Consider the following 24111-nt stretch of genomic DNA (forward strand, 5'->3'; position numbering starts at 1 on the left):
CATTGTAAGGAACCCCAACCTTCTCTAATAGCGCGTCTGAGATCAGACGCATTGTAAGGAACCCCATCCCTCTCTAATAGCGCGTCCGAGATCAGATGCATTGTAAGGAACCCCAACCCTCTCTATTAGCGCGTCTGAGATCAGATGCATTGTAAGGAACCCCAACCTTCTCTAATAGCGCGTCTGAGATCAGATGCATTGTAAGGAACCCCCAACCTTCTCTAATAGCGCGTCTGAGATCAGATGCATTGTAAGGAACCCCCAACCCTCTCTAATAGCGTGTCTGAGATCAGCTGCATTGTAAGGAACCCCAACCCTCTCTAATAGCGCGTCTGAGATCAGATGCATTGTAAGGAACCCCAACCCTCTCTAATAGCGTGTCTGAGATCAGATGCATTGTAAGGAACCCCAAACCTCTCTAATAGCGCGTCTGAGATCAGATGCATTATAAGGAACCCCGACCCTCTCTAATAGCGCGTCTGAGATCAGATGCATTGTAAGGAACCCCGACCCTCTCTAATAGCGCGTCTGAGATCAGATGCATTGTAAGGAGCCCCAACCCTCTCTAATAGCGCGTCTGAGATCAGATGCATTGTAAGGAACCCCAACCCTCTCTAATAGTGTGTCTGAGATCGGATGCATTGTAAGGAACCCCAACCCTCTCTAATAGCGCGTCTGAGATCAGATGCATTATAAGGAACCCCAACCCTCTCTAATAGCGCGTCTGAGATCAGATGCATTGTAAGGAACCCCGACCCTCTCTAATAGCGCGTCTGAGATCAGATGCATTGTAAGGAGCCCCAACCCTCTCTAATAGCGTGTCTGAGATCAGATGCATTGTAAAGTCTTCGGTATTTGGGACAATTTTCAAATAACCTGAAAATTGCCGGAAACCCTTTAGGAATGGCCCGGGGAACCCAAGTCTTCCTAGGAACCCAAGTTGAAAAACACTGCTCTAGATAAATATATACGTCTTACCTCAGTGGTTCCCAACTTGTTTTTACATTGCGCACCCACTCCTAGAATTTGTATTTGTTTACGCCAGCCACTAATAGCCTATTATTGCTAACAAAATGGTTAGGCCAATTCCAGGCAGTATAGTGCCCTGAGCTTGCTGGGGGGGAAAGCTTGAAAGTGCCCCAAACTGAACCTCAGGGTGCACAGATAGCATGGGTAGTACAGCTGTGAATTACTGCGGGAGCTTCCATGCCCCACAATGCCTTGCTGCTGATGCAAAATATTGTGGGGAGTGACTTTTGAAGCTCCTGCTGTAACTGACAGCTGTACCACCCACGCTAAGGTACAGTTTGGGGCTTTGTAAGTGTGCAGTCCCCCTTAGGCACCCAATATACTGCCTGGGATCTCTTAATTTAAATGCCTTGGGGGAAGAGCGTGGGACCCCTGCAACCGCCCAAGCCCCCAGTTTGCGCAACGCTGCTCTATTTTCTAAATATAGTGTTTACTCTCTTTCGCCTTCTCGCCTCTCTTTGATGGCTGCAGTTGTCCTTTTCTTTATGTAGTAGGATTCACTGAAATATGTGCTTATAAATGTAAGGTTTGTGGGGGGGTTTATATAATGACCCTCATTTTCTTCAGCACAACATGAATGTGTGATCTTCTCAATAAACATATGTTACCCGATTTCCCAAAAGAAATCAAAGCGGCTAAAAAGAAGTGCTAAATATAATTTTTAAAATGCTCTTGTTTTCAGAGCCTTTTTGATTTTTTTTTTGGGGGGGGGACTGAACCTTTAAAAAGGATATTCTGTGAAGGTGTCTTCCCACGAGCTGGAAAAAACTTCAGCTGCAATTCAATGAATAGGACTAACATCTCCTCCAGCATTAAGCAGACACCTTCTCACCATAATGAATAAGGTAAACAATATTACAGGTTAATGAATTAATTAAAACACGGGTCACTGTTGCCTTAAAATCCCAGGAGTATTCTCTGACTTCGCAGTCTCAGTGTCTCCCACTGCAAGTACCCCTTCTCCCGAATGGTAGCGTAGCTGCCCGTGTCTCTATGTCATCATTATTAAATAGCGGTGGGCAAATTCCTTCTGTATTAGGCTTTATATGGACACTGATGCCAGTCAGGCGTTCTCGCTGGCAGAAGCAAAGATGTATCGTGTTCTATCTATTTTATGATGTTTGTAATGTATAATGAATGTGACTGTAGATGTAGAAGTTCAACCAGTAAAAAAACAAGGACCCTGCTATGTAAATAAAGTATTAAATAGACTGAATATGTAATGTAATGCATTTTTTTTACGTGTTTCTACAATGTGGAAAGGATTCTTATGCCTACAGTATCTGTCGTATACTGTAGGCAGGTTCCAAAGTAGAGGAGGACTCCACAGTGTGCTTGCCTGGTCCCCCACAAAGTCATTGGATCCAACAGAGACTGACACTTTCATCCATTAAACATACTGTAGTTACATAATTACATACAGTAGATGACATTGAAAAAAAGACATGCATCCATCAAGTTCAATTTATGCTAAATTTAGATGACAGATACTTTATCCTATATCGGTACTTACAGTATATTGATCCAGAGGAAGGCAAACAAAAAGCCCCAGTGACATATCATCCAATGATATCTCATAAGGAGAAAAATAAATTCCTTCCTGAATCTAAATATTGGCAATGAGATTACTTCCTGGATCAACATCCTTCCCATGTATATCCCTGTATACCTTTCCTATCAAAGATGTCCAACCTTTTTTTGAATATATCTATTGTATCTGCCATCACAGTGTAACGCGTAGCTCACCACAAACTAAGCGCGACTGCGGTGCTGAGGTAAGGAATTGAGTAACGCCAACCCACAGCCACGCGGGCGCGCCTAGAATGTAGATTGGTCGTGCAAGCCAGGTCAGGAGTACAGATGTGAGAGTAGTAGAGGGTACTTGCTGGATCAGGATTGGAGAGTAGCGGGTCGTCGAGGTACGTAGCCAAGTTCAGGATTGGAGAGTAGCGGATCTTCGGGGTGCGTAGCCAGGTTCAGGAGTAGACAGGAGCGGAGTCCAAGGAATGTAGCAGGGTCAGGCAGTGGCAGGATCAACAGACAAGGCAAGACAGGAGAGACAGGAACCAAATGCAGCAAGGCACGGCGTCACACAAGACTATGCTCAGCAATGAGTGTCTGGAGCAAGAGGGTATATAAAGGAGGATCCTCCAATGGGGAGCCAGGGCGGAACCAGGAAACCGAATCCTAGGGCCTGCTGGTGCAGTCGAATGATGCAGTCGAATCAGGAACGAAAGCGGGACCGAGCGCGCGCCTACCCGCGCGCGTCACAGAGGTTAGGGGGCGGAGACCGGAGAGCACGTCACTCCCACGCCGGTCCTGTCCGTCACCAGGGCGGGGGCGGAGACTGGGGCGTGAGTCAGAGGGGAGGCTGGCTGAGCGCACCCGTCGCGCGCCGGAGCAGGGGGCAGAGATGGAGTCCGCGGACGGGCAGACAGGCCGCACACGCGTAACGGTGCCATGAGACTGCGCCTGCTGAGTGTCCATTGCGGCAGGAGTTTTGGGGTGAGGACACAGTCTCTAGCCGCCAGGATGGAGAATCCTCACACACAGTCTCTATGGGTAATGAATTCCACATTTTAACTGCCCTTACTGTAAAGAACCCTTTCCTATGTTGCTGGTGAAATCTCCTTTCCTCCAACCTTAAGGGATGGCCCAGAGTCCTTTGTGCTGCCCGTGGGATGAATAGTTCTTTTGAAAGCTCCCTGTATTTACCCTGAATATATTTGTATATAGTTATCATATCTCCTCTTAGTTGGCTCTTTTCTAATATAGACAAATCTATTTTAGCTAGCCTCTCCTCATAAATCAGATTATCCATCCTTTTATTAATTTGGTGGCTCTTCTCTTCCCTTTCTCTAGTTCCATAACATCTTTTCTAAGGAGTGGTGCCCAAAATTGTCCTCCATATCAAGGTGTAGTCTTAATAAGGCTTTAATAAAGGGGAATAATTATGTTTACCTCCCTTCCATCCATTGCCCGTTTAATGCAAGTGTAAACAGGGACTTATCACAGAGCGACTGAGGAGTGCTGATCTTAAGCACCTTCTGGAGGAGACACTAATAACATGGAGAAAGGGCTCCAATTCCAGCGGGACTGAGGGTTTTCAAACTCCATCCAACCACATTCGAGCCGCAGAGATATCTCAAGTGAGATTGGAAGGATGGGCTCTGGCCGTGGGAAGCCCGAGCTTCCCACAAGTAGGGGAGGTATGTAACAGAGACTTATCACTGTTGAGAAAAACTGTCTCTAAATCCAGCAGTGGGCTGGTTAATTGCACAGGCAATCAACCAGACTCCACCTGGCTGATTAAGACTGTGTTAGAAAAAGCCTGTTCAGAGAAACAGGAAGAAGATTTTCCTTAGCCCACAACTATGGCTGACCAGAAGAACAGATGCCTTGACCTGCAGGAGGACTGTATGCTGATAGCAAGATAAGGTGACCAGACCTATACCTGGACACAGACATTGCCATAGCACACAAGCGTGCTGACCCAAGAGAGCAGAGAGGCCTTCCCCTACAGCTACAACAAACAGATAAGAGACTTTCTTCTTGGACTGTTGTATATCTATATTATATATGTTTGGGTGTGGTAACTAGATTAGCTACCCACCCAGTTAGAAAGGAACAGAGTAAAGGTGTAGATATTCTCCAAAGCGGAGTAGGCCTTTATTTTGTTTATTTTGAGTGTTTTGCCGTGTTAAAGGAACAGGCGCAAAAAAGGCTCATTTTAGTTTCACCTTAAAACGGTCTCCATTGCGTACCTCTGCACACATCTCCTACAGCAAGATAAGATCTTGTTTGCCTTTGTAGCTACTGCATGACATTGGGCACTATTGCTAAGCCTGCTGTCTACAAGCACTCCTAAATCCTTCCCCATCAAGAATTCTCCTAATTTATCCCCATTTAATTTGTAAGTCGCCTGTTTATTCTTGTTTCCCAAATGCATAACCTTACATTTATCTGTATTAAACATCACCTGCCATTTAACTGCCCAAGTTTCCAGTCTCTCCAAGTCCTTCTGGAGAGAAATTACATCCTGCTCTGATTCTACTACATGCATACCCCGGTTTAAGGACACTCACGTTAAGTACACTCGCGAGTATGGACATATTTTTAATAGACTCATACTCCTGTGTCCGTATGCTCGCTTCGCAAGTACGGACACTTATTCTGTGCTACAGACCGTAGTAGTGTGACGCGCTGATTCCCCTTGCCCAATAGGCAAACGGTAGCTCGTGCATGCACCTGTCAGCATGTCCTGAACAGCAATACCGGCTCCCTAATTGTACCTGTGCTTCACTTTAAGTACATTTTCGCTTTACATACATGCTCTGGACCCATTGCGTACGTTAATGTGGGGTATGCCTGTAGTACCGTACACAATTTAGTGTCATCAGCAAAGATAGAGATGTTGCTCTCTATGCCAACCTCAAGGTCATTAATAAAAAAGTTTAAAAAAACAGTACCGATCCCTGAGGTAGTCTACTTACAACTTTAGCCCAATTGAAAAAGTTCAATTTATGACAACTCTCTATTGTATATGCTTCAATCAGGTTTCAATCCAGTTGCAACTATTTTTACTTTACTTTTACCAATTTGCTTTATTTTGAACACTTACATCTTGTGTGGAATCGTATCAAAAGCCTTTGCAAAATTTAAGTAGACCACATTAACTGCATTACCCTGGTCTAGATTCCTACTTACCTCCTCAAAGAAACAAATAAGGTTAGTTTGGCATGATCTATCCTTCATAAATCCATACTGACTATTACTAATAATTTTGTTTTCCATTGGGTATTCCTGAATATTATCCCGTATTAAACCTTCAAGTAGTTTCCCTACTATTGAAGTCAGGCTTACAGGTCTGTAATTCCCTGGTTGTGATCTAGCTCCCTTTTTAAATATAGGCACCACATCTGCTTTACGCCAATCTTGTGGTACTGAGCCTGTGGAAATGGAGTCCTTGAATATTAAATGTAATGGTTTGGCTATTACTGAACTTAACTCCTTAAAAACTCTTGGATGTATGCCATCGGGCTATGTGCCTTATTTATTTTAATTTTATCAAGCCACCTATCAGCTTCTTCCTCAATTAACCAATTGTTTGTTAATATAGAGGTTGTGGCTTCCTCCTGTGGCACTACTATTGAACTTGATTCTTCCCTGGTAAACACAGAGGCAAAGAATTTGTTTAATACCTCTTCTTTTTCCTTATCTCCAACGCACACTGAAAGGGTCCTATATTTTCTTTTCTCATTTTTTTTGTTATTAAGGTACTTAAAGAACTTTTTAGGGTTGATCTTACTTTCTATTGCAATCCTTTTTTCATTATCCATTATTGCTAATTTGATTGCCCTTTTGCAACTTTTGTTACATTCCTTATCATTCTGATACGATGCCTCCGTCCCTTCTGACTTTAAGAATCTAAACGCCTTCCTCTTCTTGTCCATTTCCTCCCCTACCTGTTTATTTAGCCACATTGGTTTTGACTTATTTCTTTTATATTTATTAGCCAAGTGTATACACTGATAAGTGTGCTTTTCTAACAATGTTTTAAAGACTGCCCATTTATCTTCCACATTTTTCCCTGCAAAAACATCGTCCCAATTTATACTTTGTAGATTAGTCCTCAGTTTATTAAAAGTCTTTGGTGAACCCAAGTAATCTTTTTTTTGATAATTTATTTAAAATGAGACGATGTTATGATCACTGTTACCCAAATGTTCCAGGACTTGAATATTTGTTATTACTTTTACATTGTTTGATATTAACAAATCCAGTACTGCCCCTCTCCTGGTTGCTTCCTCAATAATTTGGGCCATGTAATTGTCTTTAAGTATCCCCAATAACCTATTTCCTTTTGTTGTAATGCTAACCTCATTGCCCCAGTCTATGTCTGGATAATTAAAATCCCCCATTATGCAAACATGACCCAGTTTTGATGCCTTTTCCATTTGCAAAAGTATTTTAGCTTCCTCAATCTCACAGATATTTGGTGGTTTATAGCATATCCCTACAATCATTTTCTTTATACTTTTACCTCCACTGCTAATTTCTATCCACAAGGTCTCTACATTTTCATCATTCCCTTCATAAACATCTTCCCTTATTATAGGCTTTAGATCCAGATTAACATATAAACATACTCCACTTCCTCTTCTATTTGCTCGATCCTTCCAAAAAAGGGAGTAACCCTCCACATTAACTGTCCAGTTATGAGTTTCATCCCACCATGTTTCAGTAATGCCTGTGATATCATACTGCTCCCTTGCAGCTATTAATTCAAGCTCTCCCATTTTATCTGGCAGGTGTCTTGCATTAGCAAGCATGCATTTAAGTTTTTTCTCAGTCTATTCTATTATCTTATTTGCTTCTGCCTTTCTGCTCTAATTGGGTTTAGTCTTGAGAAGTTTTCTAGTATTATCTGTATTTAATATGGGTGTCTCCCTGCTTGCCAAACTCCCACTTGCCCCCATTCTACAGACGTAGCCACCAGTATTAGAACACTTGTACCTGGGAAATTCTGGGGCAGTATCACAGTATTTGCCTCAACATTTCTGTGAGATTCTTAATGGCCCATCGGATTAACACAGCGGGGGGTCCATGCAGTCCCATTCAAACTGAGCAAAGGCCTGCTCAGTGAGCATTAAACTCCTCTCAAGATTGTCAATGTCCCTCAATATTGCAAGTTTCCTCTTAGATCAGCAATCTCTGACTCTAAAGAGACCACCCGCTCCCACTTCCCACAGCGGTACGCTCCTTGGAACAGCTGCACCAAGTGCACATGCATGTGGCAAGATGTGCATTGAGTGGCATTCTCAATCCTGCTCATTCCTGCAACTATGGAGTTATAAGTACTAACAACTGACTGTACTTCAATATACTATACCTTGTTTAACCCTTTCCTTGTTCCAACTCCTTTTAGTTCTAACTCCACACTTAATACAACCAGCACTTAAAATCCACCAGTAATTCAGTCACACAGGCTGACACGCATATCATTTTCATTACATCCCTTTGGTCTTATGTGGACTGACCCTTTAACCCATTAAACAGTTTTCTTAATTAACAAGTGGAGCAGAGGAGCATAATAGGACTGGTGGTGGTGCTTGGAAGAGAATAAGGGCCCAAAGTACTCAAATTGCTGGAGCCAGCCCCGACATAATAGGCCACTTTCCCACATGATGAACAGTTAAGTGACACTGCTGCTGTCATAAACTTGTTCATAGCTAATGTACAATCATCTCAAAGTGAGCTTTAAATGAAAGGACTGAAATATAATGAAAAAAGAACATTATGCCAGGCGACGCTCACTCGAGAGAGTGGGTGGGCAAATCACTAATTGTATTCATCACACCTTTCATAGAGCTGAAATCATAAGAAACATTACTCTCTCACACTTTATACCTGTTATTAAAGAACAGATACACATAATTCATGCTATAGAAATCTTACAGTAACATGTGTCAGGGTGTGACAGAGTAGACAGCTCTTACTTTGGGGCGTATGATATGCTTGTGAAGGCTGGGATTAATAGCGTAAAGGGAACAGAGATAACAGCTTTCATGGAGTACTGTATAGTGTTAAAGCAGCAATCTCCCCTAGAAGTCTATATGAGTTTATCTCATTTACTTTATGTACGTATGAATTTATGTATATAGTGCCAACTGTGTATATAGTGCTTTAAAAAAATTACAATATAAGGTAAATAAAGTACAAACAATTGGGTTGAACAGCAAGTAAAAGGCAACACAAGGCAAAGGGAGGCCCTGCCCTGAAGAGCTTACAATCTAAGCAGCATACTTACAAACACTGTAAGAGTAAAAGTGCAACTCTATCGAAAGGTCAAGGTCATGAAGAATCAGAAGGGAGTCGTTTCCTTGACCTTGCAAACATGGAGGTCATTAGTTAACTTTTTCAGCCGTCAAAATAAGATAGCTGGGTGAGCGGCGATACGCCATTTATCGGCAGGTTCTGAAACTCTATTTTCTCAATTCTAGTAGTCGCAATTAGGTTATCGAGGCCAGTTGCGGCTCTAGAATGGCGAGTTTCTGCCAAAATCCTCACACCAGGAAAAGTTGGCGTGAGGCTGGCGAGAAGCTGCTGCGAGGCGGCTATACAGGATTAAGGGGAAAAAATGCATTTTTTTTCTGCATCGGATTGATGCCGGGAGTCTCCGGTGCTGATATCCATTAATATCAGCACAGGAGACCCCCGGCATGGATCCCATGCAATAAAAATGCATTTACAGGCAACTTCGGACGACCCTATGTCACTTCCGCATCACATAAACCTACATGGTCAGTTCTGTGTTCCCGGCTCCCCTTCAGTGTACTGTAGTATGCCATCCGTGCCCTGATTGCGAACAGCCCATAAAAAAACAAGAAATGAAGGCCAATGATACGTACAGTATACGTCATATGGGCCCCTGGGCTGGCACTTTACTTAACGCACACCGCACGTCATTAGCACCCTGAAGGGGTTAAGTATTGAGTTAAGCAATACGACAGAGGTGAACACCGGACAATGAATAAAGCAAAGAAAAAAAGGAGTGGGGTTTTTTTTTCTTATTTTCTTTTTTTTATGAAAAAGGTTATTCTTTTTAAAGCAGCAACTTGTTTTTTTCATTTTATTATATATTTTTTATCATAGGTTGGAAGCCGGGGGGGTCTCCGGAGCTAAACCCCATTCATTTCAGCTCCAGGGACCCCCTGTTTCCCGAGATACAGACCTCCGAAGGGGGTCTGGTGTCTCAGCAAAGTGTAAAGCTCTCACATCACGTGGGCCAATAGGAAGCCGCACCTGATGATGTCACGGCTTCCTATTGGCCCGTAGGCTTGCGGGAGCTTTTTAGCTCCGCCATTACTTAACCCTGGTAACAGAGTGGGCACCCACTACGGAGGTAAGTCTCTCAGGAAGCAGGGGGGTCCCCAGAGCTGAAATATATGGGGTTCAGCTCTGGAGACCCCCTGCATCAATCCCATGTTTAAAAAAAAAAAAAACCTAATTAAATAATTGCCAGCTTTAAAGCTGCAGTTCAAGCTGTCGTTAAAAAAAAACAATATTCAATATGTGCATCAATACAATCTGCACACTGACAAGTGACTAGCTAAGTTGCTGATCGATCTGTTCTCCGGTAATCGATCGCTGAAGATTCGGCTCGGGGGTTCACTAAATGCCTCCTGGGCCCTCTCCTGCTGCACTGGCAGCCAAAGTTCTGTGAGGAAGATCATGTGACCAGCCAGGCACTAGATTCAAATGGTTCACTGCTAGAGTGGGCAGGGCTCAAAAGGGGGATGCTGTTTCAGAAGGGGAAGGGGGTGTGACTTTGTAAATGGTTGCTATAGGAACAGAAATGCTTGTTACATTAGAATACATTACAAATGTGTTTCAAATTTATTTTTTATTTATTTTAAATGCTACACGTATTTTCTCATAGTACAGAACTGATTTATGTAAAAAAAACAAAAAAAAACCACACGTAGGCTATTGCTTGGTCTGCAGCTTTAAGAGACCGCTCATTTTTCTTGCTGTAAAAAATATACTTTTAACCTTTAAAAATGGTGCCAGTTCCAAAATATTGTGTGCTTTTGCAATCAGTACCAGTGTTTTTTTAATAGCATTTCCTTCATTCCACTGCACTTCAAGCTTACACTTTAACCTCATCCCTTCTGGAGAAGCTTGTAGTGTCCCAGTCTCGTGTGTTCCTGTCCATCTGCCAGCCACGGGGAAAAGATAATCTCCCACAGTATGTGCTGACCACAGCTGCCTCGTACCCCCCCTGTCCTGTACGTTCTGTTCCCTTTCATCGTTAGCATCTAATACCATGACGTCCTGGATGCTCTTACAAGGAAACATAACCAGTGATGTATGTACTTTTAATGCAAGGTTTGTTTTTAGATTCTGGTCTGTCCATAGGAGATCAGCACCGTGGAAGCAGGGTACAGAGGTAACAAAATCTACAGCAAGCAGGGCCTGAGTAACCCGAGAGTAGCAGCCTGGGTAAGAGAGGAGGATATGCGCCATAACTTTATGAACATTGTTGTTATTTTAAAGCAGCAACCTTGCTTGAATTTTTTTCTTTATTTAGGTAATAGATTTGAAGCAGGAACCCGAGCAGAACTGTGTTGATTTCAGCTGCAGGGACCCCCTGCTTTCCGTGGCACTTACCTCGGAATGGGGTGCCGGTAGCAGCTCCGGCTGGCCGGATTTAAAGCTCCCGTGTCACACGGCCAATAGAAAGCCGTGACATCATCCCTTGCAGCTTCCTATTGGCCCGCGTGACCGGAAGCTTTAAACCTGCGGAGCTGCTAACGGCGCTCACTACGCAGGGAAGTATTTCTGAAAGCAGCGGGTCCCCCCTGGAGGGGTTCAGCTCCAGAGAGCCCCGGCTTCAAAGCTGTATTTAAAAAAAACAACAAAAAAAACATGTTCTGCTGATTAAGACTCATAAGTAACACTTGGCAACTAAGCGGAGTGGAACATTTACTATGGTTTGTAATGCTTTGACTACAGTGATTCCCTCATCCCACCATTATAATTTGCATACGAGAGGTGCCATTTTTTTAACTGATGTTGCCAGGTCCCACTTGCCCCCCCTCCCCGCCCCCCTTAACTCCGATGCAGGCGCGGGGAATGGGGACGCTACTTCTATATGCGGCTGGCTGTATGGAGACGCTCCGGCCGCTGGAGTTCCTCAGCGCACCCGGCAAGCGGGGGCCGCCATCTTGGGTATTGCACATGCGCGATGGTTGCCGGCGCATACGCAGAGAGCCCCGAGGTGGCAGCAGCCATCTTTTATGTCAGTGCGCATGCGCAAGACTTAGCGCATGCACAGAAGGGTAACAGATGCGGCGGCCATCGTGGCCAAGGCTCTGCAAGGGACTACATGTCCCAAGGACCCTCGGGGGCACCAGGAGAGAAAGATATATTTGGCGCGGTTGGGACGACATTTCAGCCGGGAGCAGGATGCAGAGGAGAGAGATAATGTCCCAGGTGCCAGTAGCCCCCTGAGACTAGGCCAGCTTTCCCCTGTAGGCCCCAGCTAATCCCCGACTCACAGTAGGTACCAGTGCATGTGTAGGGAAGGCCCTTTCAGTTAAGGACACCCCCTTTAGATGCTGGAAGTGCTGCTATAGCATTGATAGAGCCACACAGCGGTCTGCGGCCTGTGGTCTGGGACTAGACCACAAGGTCACTTAAAGAAACACTTAAAAGGGACACACTCCAACGGGAGCTCCCCCTGAGGCGGACGCCTTTGTGGAAGGAGCAGCAAGATCACGTCACAGGATCACATTGCGGGTCAACAGATTCACGCTGAAGTCTGGCCTGGTCTGGCCTAAGATTAGGAAGGTATTCCATGTGCACCAACGGCCCACAGGGATTGCGCTACTCCCTACACTTTTGGGTGGGGACTGACATTGGGGGAAAGGACACTAGTGGTACTGGTGCCACCGCACCACAAGTACTGTGGGGACGCCCCTCTGTGTAATATTGTGTGTACGTGTATTCAGTAAGTTGAGTGTTCAGTAAATACGCCTTTATCATACCCTGTGTGTATTTACTGTATTGTCTTGGGAGGGGCTATCCTACTGTGTAGGATCCTTCTCAGGTGGAGGCGCTGCGTGCCAACGAACGTGATCACCCCAGGTTCCCTGCAGCGGAGGATCAGGCCTCCTGTAAGCCACTCGGGTAACAACAGCACAGGTAGTTTCCCTTGTATACACGGGGAAAGGGGGCTACATTAACAAACTAACATTTCCCCTTCTATTTTTAAAGAGCTAAAGTGTAGTCATTTCTAAAAGGACAAAATAGCTTTAACCCAATGTTTCATAGAATTGGTATTTGTTGAAACCGGTCACTGTAGAACTACTTTTTCTTTTTAAGACACTTCACTGAATTCACCCAGTTCAAAAACAAAAACATCTCCACATTCATCTAAATAATAAACCTTATCTATCAAACACAGTCTGATACTGTTCTCCCTTCTAGTCAGGGAGAGGAGCAGATACTGAGAGACGCTTAATTGGACAGAAGCATATTGAGTGCAGCTCGGGTACCAGCTGCTGGTAATTGTCCCCTCAAAGCCCATTCTGACACTAGAATCACCCACACTCCCAATCTATTCAGATTAAGCACCCAGGCACATACACACAAACTCAGATACAAGAACACACACTCACTAGGGATATCACCCGGAAGCAAGGGGTGGAAGTGACGCAGAAAAAGTTGCGGTACTGCGACCGATTGAGAAGTTCCTTATTGGATTTAACATATTTTCATGTAATTTTATGCTATATATATATATATATATATATATCAGAACAAAACAAAAATACAAAGGAGCGCCTACTATAAACAACCTGCCTAACTGTGAGTATGTATGCTACTGTGTTGATACAACCAATGGGGTGGCCAGGGGTGGTAATATAAAAAAGGATCCTATGTTATAAAGATGATGCATATAATAAAAAACTTTAATAAAAATGCTATATAAAAAATATGAAAAATACTAAAAATATAAAAATAAAAGATATTGAATGATATTAACAACTTAGGTGAATACCAAAAAAAGAACCTTAAAAAACATAGAGTCCCGTTCCAATAAAGTGCATCCAGGTAATGGCAGCCCGTTTGAAAGGGATCACAACTCCCTTGAAAATACCTATGAGAGAAAAAGAGAAAAAAAACAGGCGCACACCTAGTGCATTAAAGTAAAACAAACATTTTATGGAACATTAAAAAGACAAATGCCCACTCACAAATCAGAAGATAATAAAGAGCATTTATGAGATTGGCCCTCATAAGCCACTGGCAGCGTCTCAATCAGCAATGGAGTCTTCTCCTACACACGTGTTGCGCAGTCTCCTTCGCCGGAAATGACGTCCTCCCGGCGTGTGTCCCGCAACAGGAAATCCCTCCAGGAAACAAGGACTGTGTCTGCTTCGTTCTTGCTGTTGTACCACCAGAGATAGTGGAAATCTGCCAGCTCCTTCTTGTATGGCTTGCCGCTCTCAATGCTGCATCCACAATATACTGTGTTCAGTGGGAAAGTGCCTCCTCCGTCTCAGCCACGCCCTACGCGTTTCGTCATCAAGGATGACTTCATCAGATCCCCTGATGAAGTCATCCTTGATGACGAAACGCGTAGGGCGTGGCTGAGACGGAGGAGGCACTTTCCCACTGAACACAGTATATTGTGGATGCAGCATTGAGAGCGGCAAGCCATACAAGAAGGAGCTGGCAGATTTCCACTATCTCTGGTGGTACAACAGCAAGAACGAAGCAGACACAGTCCTTGTTTCCTGGAGGGATTTCCTGTTGCGGGACACACGCCGGGAGGACGTCATTTCCGGCGAAGGAGACTGCGCAACACGTGTGTAGGAGAAGACTCCATTGCTGATTGAGACGCTGCCAGTGGCTTATGAGGGCCAATCTCATAAATGCTCTTTATTATCTTCTGATTTGTGAGTGGGCATTTGTCTTTTTAATGTTCCATAAAATGTTTGTTTTACTTTAATGCACTAGGTGTGCGCCTGTTTTTTTTCTCTTTTTCTCTCATATATATATATATATATATATATACTTTAAAAACTTATCAAAGTGTCTCAGCTGCCAACTTGTGGCAAAATAAGCACCAGATTTACCAAGGGAAAAACCTCTGCTTCAGTAAGATTTTTTTTCCTTTGATAAATCTGCTGCTATTTTTTGCACCGGTTTCGCTGCATTAACTCAACTTGAGCATGTGTAGACATATATTAGCTTTGTATTAATAAATGCTAAGTTTTAAATAGCTTTAAACACCAAGTGTGCTTCTTGTTAGAGAATAACTGGGTACACCAGCTGCCCCTCTATTTTTGAAAATACTTCAATTCAGCACACAGGTAGCACCCATTGCCATCTCAGGCAATTTGGCACAATCATTTTCATTTCAACTTCACTGTATATTTTGCTAGTGAGCGGAGAATTCTGTTTATTTAAAAATGTTGGCGGACCTGAGAATGACGCACCCTACACGGCAGAGGCCTTTGTGTCATACCAGGTAAATCATTGCAAAAAATGCTAGTTTTCTAGTGACTGATTTCCCTACCTGGAGCGTCGGCTCGATCAAAACGGAAGTGGTGCCCGTTTCTGTTGTGGGCTGGCAGTCATGGCCAATCCATGTGATCGCTCGGGTGCTGCTGGACTCCCGGCAGTGAAAAGGTTATTAATTCGTTTGCAAACCAACAAGAAAATGTGACAAGTTATTTGGCCGCGAGGACTGACAAACAGTCTTATAACCAAAGCACATTAAATAAAGATTGACACCTCTTTATGCTTTTGATGGTTTTGGCAACGAGCTACATTAGACATACAGTATTAAACATGCCCCTGTCCTTAGTTCACTTTGGTCCTAGGTGAGACTTCCACTTTAAGCAGCTGGAGCCTCTGCCTGTTATGATTTAAAATAAATAGTCTTAACATTTTTCATTTGGGATCCTCCAGAATAATCACTCTGGGATAAAACATAACATTTGGGATCCTCCAGAATAATCACTGTGGGATAAAACATAACATTTGGGATCCTCCAGAATAATCACTGTGGGATAAAACATAACATTTGGGATCCTCCAGAATAATCACTGTGGGATAAAACATAACATTTGGGATCCTCCAGAATAATCACTGTGGGATAAAACATAACATTTGGGATCCTCCAGAATAATCACTGTGGGATAAAACATAACATTTGGGATCCTCCAGAATAATCACTGTGGGATAAAACATAACCTAAAACCAACATTCTGTAGTGGAAGAATACAGTTCAGGTGCCAATGCCCACTTCTTGTTAGCTGTGATGAGCCACTTTCTGATACTTTCTGATACCTTCTGCACCAAACTGTGTGCAGAGTTTGGGAGAGGATATTTTAGCCTATTCATTGTGGTGAATAATTTCAACTAGATAAAGCCATTATTTGCAAAAGGTTTACTTGTAAACAAAGTACAATATTAATGTACAAATATGCATCATCCTTTCTGGCTACAATATAACAAAAAGCCGCTACAATCTCGTGTGTTCAGATATCTTAAAGGATCCTTCAGATATAAACCCTTTATTGCCTTCCCATCTCCACTGTATAATGCAGCAGAATCAGCATGTGCAGTATGTGCGTTGGATATGAAACTGCAGCACCTCCAGCAGGTGGGCCATTACTCACAAGGACAGCCAGAGCCATGCAAATAACAACCCAATCTGTTTGTAAAAGCCTCCACTGTTGGTTTCCCAGTTCTTTCACAAGCCGAGCAGCAGGAGCAGCAACTGGACAGGAAGACAAAGGGCAGTTGCCCGTGGAGCTGGTTCACTCTGATCCTGATGAAGCTTTTCTCTCCACCTCCTATGTGCAAGGCCATGCTGGCTCTTTTACCCTTTGGGGACAATGGAAAAGTGAACAGGAAAGTAGAGACAGTGGGGAGGCTCAGAGGGAAACGGGGAGGAATGCTGCTAGCAACACTTTAACACTAAAGGGAAAGGGGGAGGGTGGCAAGATACTGTATTGAAGCCTTGGTTCTCCAGAATTTGCCAATATAAACCCTGAAAGTTTAACATTCCAGAAATCTGATGGTACCTGGGTGATGTGTATAATCCTGAAAGGTAAGTCAGTTTGGGGGGAATTAAATTCACGAATCAAATAAAGACCCAAAACACCACAACACTAGAGAATGTTATAATACTTGCCAGGATCCTTGTTTTCATTTAATAATTTTTTTCATGTGTGGCATATGTTATCAAAGGCAAATCCAGATAGGAATACAATAAACAAACTAACACATTCCAGTGGTTTGTGGCTATAGTGCTTTCCACCCTCATTGTATGAAGAGGTCAAACTAAGGTGCTTAATCTACACAAACACAACATAGACAAGACAGCCCATCACTTTGTATGCTGCTAATAACAGTTTCCAATGGGAAACAATTTTGGAATAGTACAAGGAATGTTGTCACTTGGCACACATTTTACTGGACTGCCTTAAATGTGCCCTGTGTCCCTGCTTAATGTGATTGAGACTGTCCCTGCTTCATCTGAGCGCCCTATCAAATTAGAGTCAAGTAATAAGCTGTTGAGGAGGTGGCGGAGTCTACGATGGGAAAAGGAAAATACAGAAAGACCAGGTGCCCTTTCTACAAAGGAATTGTGTAATGCTGAGAAAACATGAGCAACCGCACCACCTCAACCACCTAGTTTTTCACTAATAGGTGAAATGGTTAATCCCAAGTGCGCCTATCTCATCTGATTAAAAAAATTGGTAACCTGGGTTCATGCCTATTTGGGATTGGTTGCCACACTACGTTTTAAATGTAGAATAAAAAGACATGGTATAATACCATGGACTGAGAGATGTCCCACACAGAAGAGTGTAGATGAACAAAGAATACGTATCTGTGGCGCCTAACATATAGATATATGTAAAAAAGGATATGTACAGCCAAGACTGGTGGATGTGCAGATCTCAGGATGTCTCCAAATGGTGATATTCGTGCTTAAAAAGAACAAATAAAGTGCATAGCATAATACTGTGTGATAAACAGGACAAACATAACATATAACAAACAGCTGAGATAATCAACATGTGAACAGATTAATTAGGCATTTAATAAAAAGACATAAAAAATTACATATAAAAATAACATGAATTGTACATGAATTCATGTAAAATGAGATAGGTCAAACTGATATATCTGCCTCAATGGTAGAATTGCCCACTCACCAGACAGATTATATATATATGTTATGTTTGTCCTGTTTATCACACAGTATTTTGCTATGCACTTTATTTGTTCTTTTTAAGCACAAATATCACCATTTGGAGACATCCTGAGATCTGCACATCCATCAGTCTTGGCTGTACATATCCTTTTTTACATATATATATGTGTTAGGCGCCACAGATACAGTACGTATTCTTTGTTCATCTAGTGTCTCTCTGATCAGGGGGTCAGAGTTGTATCAGAGGCAGCCACTTATATCTTTGTATTACAATATATACGGTTCATTGTTCTAGTATCACACTCGTGTATTTATTATTTCATTTTTAACCAGTCACATACCCACTCATTATAGTCTAGTTAGCGCTACCTATCCTGTTTTTTTTGTTACACAGAAGAGTGTACTACTTGAAGCTGAAAGTTCTCCATGACATGTTCTCCTTTTGGTCAGTATTCTCTTGCAAGGTGGTACAGTTTCCCATTGTGAGACAATCCATCCAATCTGTAGTTAGTTCATGGCACCACATCAGTTTGTGTACGACAGAAAGCACATGAATAGAGACTGGCCGACATAATTAGTAATGTGCTTCAGAAATCCAATTATGTCACTGCCCATAATAAAAAGGACATTTGCTACACCATACCCATTCATGGGATCAAGCTATAGATGGTACCAAAATTACATATGATATACAGTATACAGTATATTTAATACCTTTGGAGAAGTTTGATTGGATGGCAATAAGTTAGATGATTTAAAATACAAATGCATATCACCTACGCCATCTCTACTGTAGTATTTACCAAGACATATACTTATATACTCTCCCACATATGCACCGCATGAACAATAAATATACACAGACTGCAGAGCATTGTTCAATGTTCAAAACTTTTAAGATGTTATGTGCAGCCGGTTTGTAGCAGTGAGGTCTGTGCCCCGTTGCTATGGAAACAAAAATCCCTAAATTAGCAGCCTCAGTAGGAGGGTTATTTCCCTGCGATCTCCTCAAGGGAATCCACAGAATGGCAAGCGAAGCACAGCTGGACCGCGCTCATAACACGGCATGGGAAAGAGAGCTAAGAATAACTCTCACACCAATCATTCCCCTACATCTAGCACTGAATGTGTGTCTGATACACGCAGGTTACCACACACACCAATCACTCCCCTACATCTAGCACTGAATGTGTGTCTGATACACGCAGGTTACCACACACGCCAATCACTCCCCTACATCTAGCACTGAATGTGTGTCTGATACACGCATGTTACCACACACGCCAATCATTCCCCTACATCTAGCACTGAATGTGTGTCTGATACACGCAGGTTACCACACACGCCAAGCCTTTCTCTACATCCAGTTGTATAGGTGTACCGGGCGCATCCCCTGCATGTGCAGTACTATACTAATTCCCCTATATCCATATCACAATTTGCCTCTGTATGAAATATTACAATCTTTCCTCTGTATCCCCACACAGTTTCTAAATATAAATACATTAGTATGCACACGCAATCATAACAAGCATCAGGAGGCGCAAGAGAAGGCAGGAGTAGATTGGGAACACCGGTGAGAAGACATTTCCTTACCTGCTTTCACTGTGCACTTGAAGTTCTACCTCTGTCCCATCGGTCACCTGCTTGCTCCCCCAATGTTTCAGCCTGAGGCCTTTTCGCCTTGGGGATGTGCTAGGAGTGGAGGAGTTGGACTGCGCGCTGTCTTCGTCGCTGGATGGAGTTATCTCTATGGATGGTAGTTGCAGGTAGTCCGGATTCCTGGCACAGCTTAAGCTTTCTCCTGTTTCCCTGCTCCGTGAAGACTTTGGACGTCTCATCTTAAAGCGTCTGCGACGGTGGGTTGGGGTGTAGCAGCTGGACGAGCCGGAGGCACTGTCCGATGGGTTTGGCACCTGCAGCTCTGGTATCTGACGGGTCGCACTTATATCCCCAGCCAGCATGGTCAAACTCATGATCAAACCAGAAGCAACACTTAAAAAGCAATCAGGCAACTTCCTGAGCTGCAGTATGAAGTAGAGTGACAGGAAGTATCTCTACGCACCACTGTGAGGTTCCTCTGCTTGTCAGTTACTTGTATTGTAACTGGCCTTGCTGGTCTTCTCTTGCCCGTCGCTCACCCCCTCGTGTGATACTGTAAAAAAAAAAAAAAGAAGGGTAAAAAATATGGAACAGATCCTGGAACCAAACGGAAATAATGTGAAGCTGTGACTAGGCTGAGAGAGATACACACATTAAAGGCACAGAAGTGGTGACAGAGATAAGGGGAAGGAGGGGGAGTTTGTGTTTGTCTGGAACGGATACCAAACGCAGAATCAGCAGCTGCTAGTGTAACCCAAGCTCTTCTGAAGCTGGGGACGGTCTGTGACACAGGAAAACTCTGTGCATATCATGAATGAAACGTAGATAGTCAGCGACTTTAAACACCTATCCATCAAGCACTATGCCTGGGTGCTTCTGTATGTATTTACTATGTGTATGTGTTTATATGTTCAATATTTGCTATGCTTGTGTTTGGGTGCCTGGAATAGATAGAAATGCAGAAGGCGTTTCAGGTAAAAAAAATATGACAAAGGAGGGTAGTTGAGGTGATGCACGATGAAATGACAGGGGTGAAATGAAGAGAGAAATTAGAAGTGGGAGGTAGCGGGCATTCCTTCATTTATCACCTTGGTCTCTACCTGGCTGGTGGTGGCACTCTCCGCGTCAAATATCATCACTTCAGAAGGTATGCGAATCGCTACAGTATTAAAGGTGATAGTGTAACAATGGTTCCCTCTAGTGATAAATCAGATGTCTGCAGTCTAAAGAATCCATGTGAGCAACTTGTTCCACTGACCAGCCCCAGCTACTGTATAGGAGTCCCCCTCCCCCAGTTATATGCTCACCACGGTATATGTCCTTCAGCTACATGCAGCTCCATCTTTTTATAAGTCCTCCAATAAATATCTGCTCATCCATTGACCTTTCCGTCCAGGTGTTCCTGCATATTCCTGTATCAAGAAGCAAGGAATCGTTAGAGTTACCTGCAACTCCCTCTGTGCAACCTCGAATGTTAATCCTGGGACAGTGGCAATTATTAGCGGGATAAACATTCCAGGGATAAGCTAACACCCGCTGGAAAAAAATGTTCATTAGGGTTGGAATTTAAATATGAAGCTTAAAGCAACACTGTCTCCATAGAAACAACGCTGTGTACGTAACCTGGGCAGCTGCTGGACAACTGGAAACCCCAGCTTGGTTTCAAGCTCCCATTAATTTATATACGACTATTTTGGGTCTGTCAGTGTAAGGTACACAGATATACTGATCCTACACACGTTTGCAGCTGAGCTCTAATATATAGTATAGGAACACTCATATAGCTGCACTGCAATCGCCTTTAGATATATAAGTACCACAGGACCACTCTTTATTTATAGCATTATTAAGCCTCCACTTTTATTAAACTGTTCTGAGCACATCTGTGTATAAAGCTATAGTGAGTACTCAATTATGTAGCTATAGTGAGTACTCAATTATGTACAATTACAGAAAGACCCTGCTGTAAAAAGCTCTACGGAGCACTTCTTTGCACAAAACTAAACCAAAGTCCTCCATTTACCTTGATATAGAGTACATATGTAGCAGGCTTCTCTATCTCCCTCCCCCCACCGCCCCCAAAGCACAACATATCCCAGGATATAACGCAGTATCTCACCGAGTTTCCACAGCACACAATGGCTGTGTTGGTGAAAATTATCAGCTCTACAGAATGGAACAACGGTGCCTGCTACATCTGTACTATGTATCTATTTATGTGCAGCTGTATAGAGCTTATTATGGACATCTATACTAAAGTGAGTCATTACTCATATACAACTATGATGTGCTTTCCCCATTCACAGACGTAGAATAATGTATTATATTATGTCAACAAGTACCAGATACACCGCGGGAGGTTCATGGTCATTAAACGAGAAATATGGAGTTTTTCCTTTGTAGCTCGTAAATGTGTTAAACTGTTGTAATCTAATCTGAAACACGACCATCGCTATAAACTTTGCGTTCTAAGTATGGCTCAAAGTGGGTATTCAAAATGTCCTCGTGCTGAAACGTGCGCCCGAAGACGAGGACGTCACTGTCTGATTGCATAATCGATAACGCATTGATCCAGCTCCTCCCATTTCTGAATGATAACATTGTTTTATGAATTCGTTTTCTCAGTCCTTCTAGCGACCATCCTTTATATTAGGAAACATTGTCTGTAAGCGTTTTGCTCTGTCTCAATCACTTTATAACATGCTTATCTTCCTCACTAAACACCATTTTAGAACTCTGCTCTTGGTCATCATTCTGTCACTAACTCCAAAGAACATATATTAGATTATCAAATAATTCTTAAATGTAAAAATATACTGTGACAGACCTAAGATTGTTCAAATTTTCATGAAAACTTTGTGTTTATTCTGCACGAGATGACGAAAAATAAAGGAGACCCATTTTTGTCTGAGCAGTGTGTATACAGTATATAAATCTTATTATAAAAAGATGCTTACTAAATTCAGCATATACAGTATCTAGCTATACTATACCGTATGTAACCTACCAACCACACCTCCTATCTCTGCTTAAAGCAGCAATCCACCCCAGAATCCTACAAGTTTAACTCATTTGGTGCTTGTATCATGCCCGCTGAGCATTTGTCAGTGTTACAAATAATGTTCTTAATCTCTAGCATCTCAGGTTACCATGGTAACCTGGGCTCTAGGGAGAACTGAACTTTGACCTCTCAGACACGGAATATTCCCACTGCTCATTATCTCCTGAACAAAGCATCGGATTTTACAAATAAACAACACCCTGCTGAAAATGCAATATATCTTTTACAGGAAATATGCAAAAAAAATAAAATAATAGACAGACAAATAACAGAGCATCAGCTGTCTCTCTGAACACTGTACACTTCGAAGGGTCAGATCCACGGAGCTTCGATAAATATGGGCTGGTAACGTCCGTTAGTTATCCTCAGTTTAATACAGGGGTATCAAACTCATATCATATAAGGGGCCCGGTTAGATTTCACTGTACTTAATTCGGACACTACGTACCATACATTATGAAAAATACTCATATAAAACATAGCTCTATGCCACGTGTCAGAGGTAAACTCAGTCTTCCCTCTATCTTTCTCCCTCGTGTCCTCACCTCTTCTCTATTTCATTCCCTACCTTCCTCACGCTTATCCCCCCTCCACACTCTTCATACCTCCCCTCCCCCTCACACATTTCATATCTCCCCTCCCTCTCACATACTTCACACCCCTCCCCCTCACACATTTCATATCTCCCCTCCCTCTCACATACTTCACACCCCTCCCCCTCACACTTCATATCTTCCCTCCACCTCACACACTTCATATGTCCCCTTATATGTCCCCTCCCCCTCACACTTCATATGTCCCCTGCCCCTCACACACTTTATATCTCCCCCCTTACATACTTCATATCTCCCCCCCCTAAACTAGTGGCATAACTACTGGTCCCCCCTGGGATGCATAACCCCCCAAGCGGATACCGAGGCCCTGTGCTCTTCCATACAATGAAACCGATTACCGGGGAGAGCATGGAGCCTCTGTAAGCCTGCAGCACTGCTTCTGCGACGTTGTGTCATCATAGCGACATATCACGTGACGCAGCGACATCACAGGTGATGCATTGCCATAACAACCCATCATCACATGACGCAGCTATGTCATGATGTCACGGGACGAGGGCAGGCAGGTAAGTGAACTGCCCGGGGGCCCCTTACACTGAAGTTATGCTTCACACTTCATATCTTACCCCACAACCCCCCCCCCCCCACACACACACACACACACACTTAATATTCCCCCCCACTCTATTCACACTCTTACGGATGAGGAGGGATCCAGACCGGAGTCAGAACCAGTGAGGCAGCATGAGGAGAGAGCTGGCGTGGGGGAGGGGCCCAGGCTGCCTCTTCCATGCTGCTACGACACCTGACTGCTGCAGGATCGCACACGATGGCTAAATGGGCACTCCTATTGGCCCGGCAAGCCACGCGAGAGTTCCTGCTGCAGTCAAGTGTGGGAGCTGCACTGAAGAGGCAGTACAGGCCCCTCCCCCATACCAGCACAGGACCCTCACCCACACCCGCACAGGCCCCTCACCCACCAGCTCTCCCCTCATGTCCTTTTACCATCAATCCTGGCCGGCAGGCCGGACAGAAGAACCCGCCAGGCTGCACTGTATTTTGGACAGCCCTGGTTTAACAGGTATCCACAAAGCTAAATATATGCAACTACTATGTAA

General features: G+C 43.4%; 1 protein-coding gene across 2 annotated transcripts in view; it reads right to left on the bottom strand.

Annotated features, from left to right (window-relative positions):
- Positions 1 to 20007, bottom strand: part of LOC142496677 (uncharacterized) — a 66648-nt gene extending 46641 nt beyond the window's left edge. The window contains exons 1-2 of one of the 2 annotated variants that reach the window (XM_075603426.1): positions 19373 to 20006; positions 15343 to 16437 (exon numbers count right to left, since the gene is read on the bottom strand). In XM_075603426.1, the coding sequence (XP_075459541.1) occupies positions 16407 to 16437; positions 19373 to 19752 (411 nt within the window). In that variant the 5' untranslated portion in view covers positions 19753 to 20006 and the 3' untranslated portion in view covers positions 15343 to 16406. Of the gene's footprint in view, positions 1 to 15342; positions 16438 to 19372 lie in introns of those variants that run through there. The other variant, XM_075603425.1, reaches the window with a different exon arrangement.
- Between the last annotated feature and the right edge of the window lie 4104 nt (positions 20008 to 24111).

This window comes from Ascaphus truei, chromosome 6 (assembly GCF_040206685.1).
Source record: "Ascaphus truei isolate aAscTru1 chromosome 6, aAscTru1.hap1, whole genome shotgun sequence".
NCBI classification, from domain to species: Eukaryota; Metazoa; Chordata; class Amphibia; order Anura; family Ascaphidae; genus Ascaphus; species Ascaphus truei.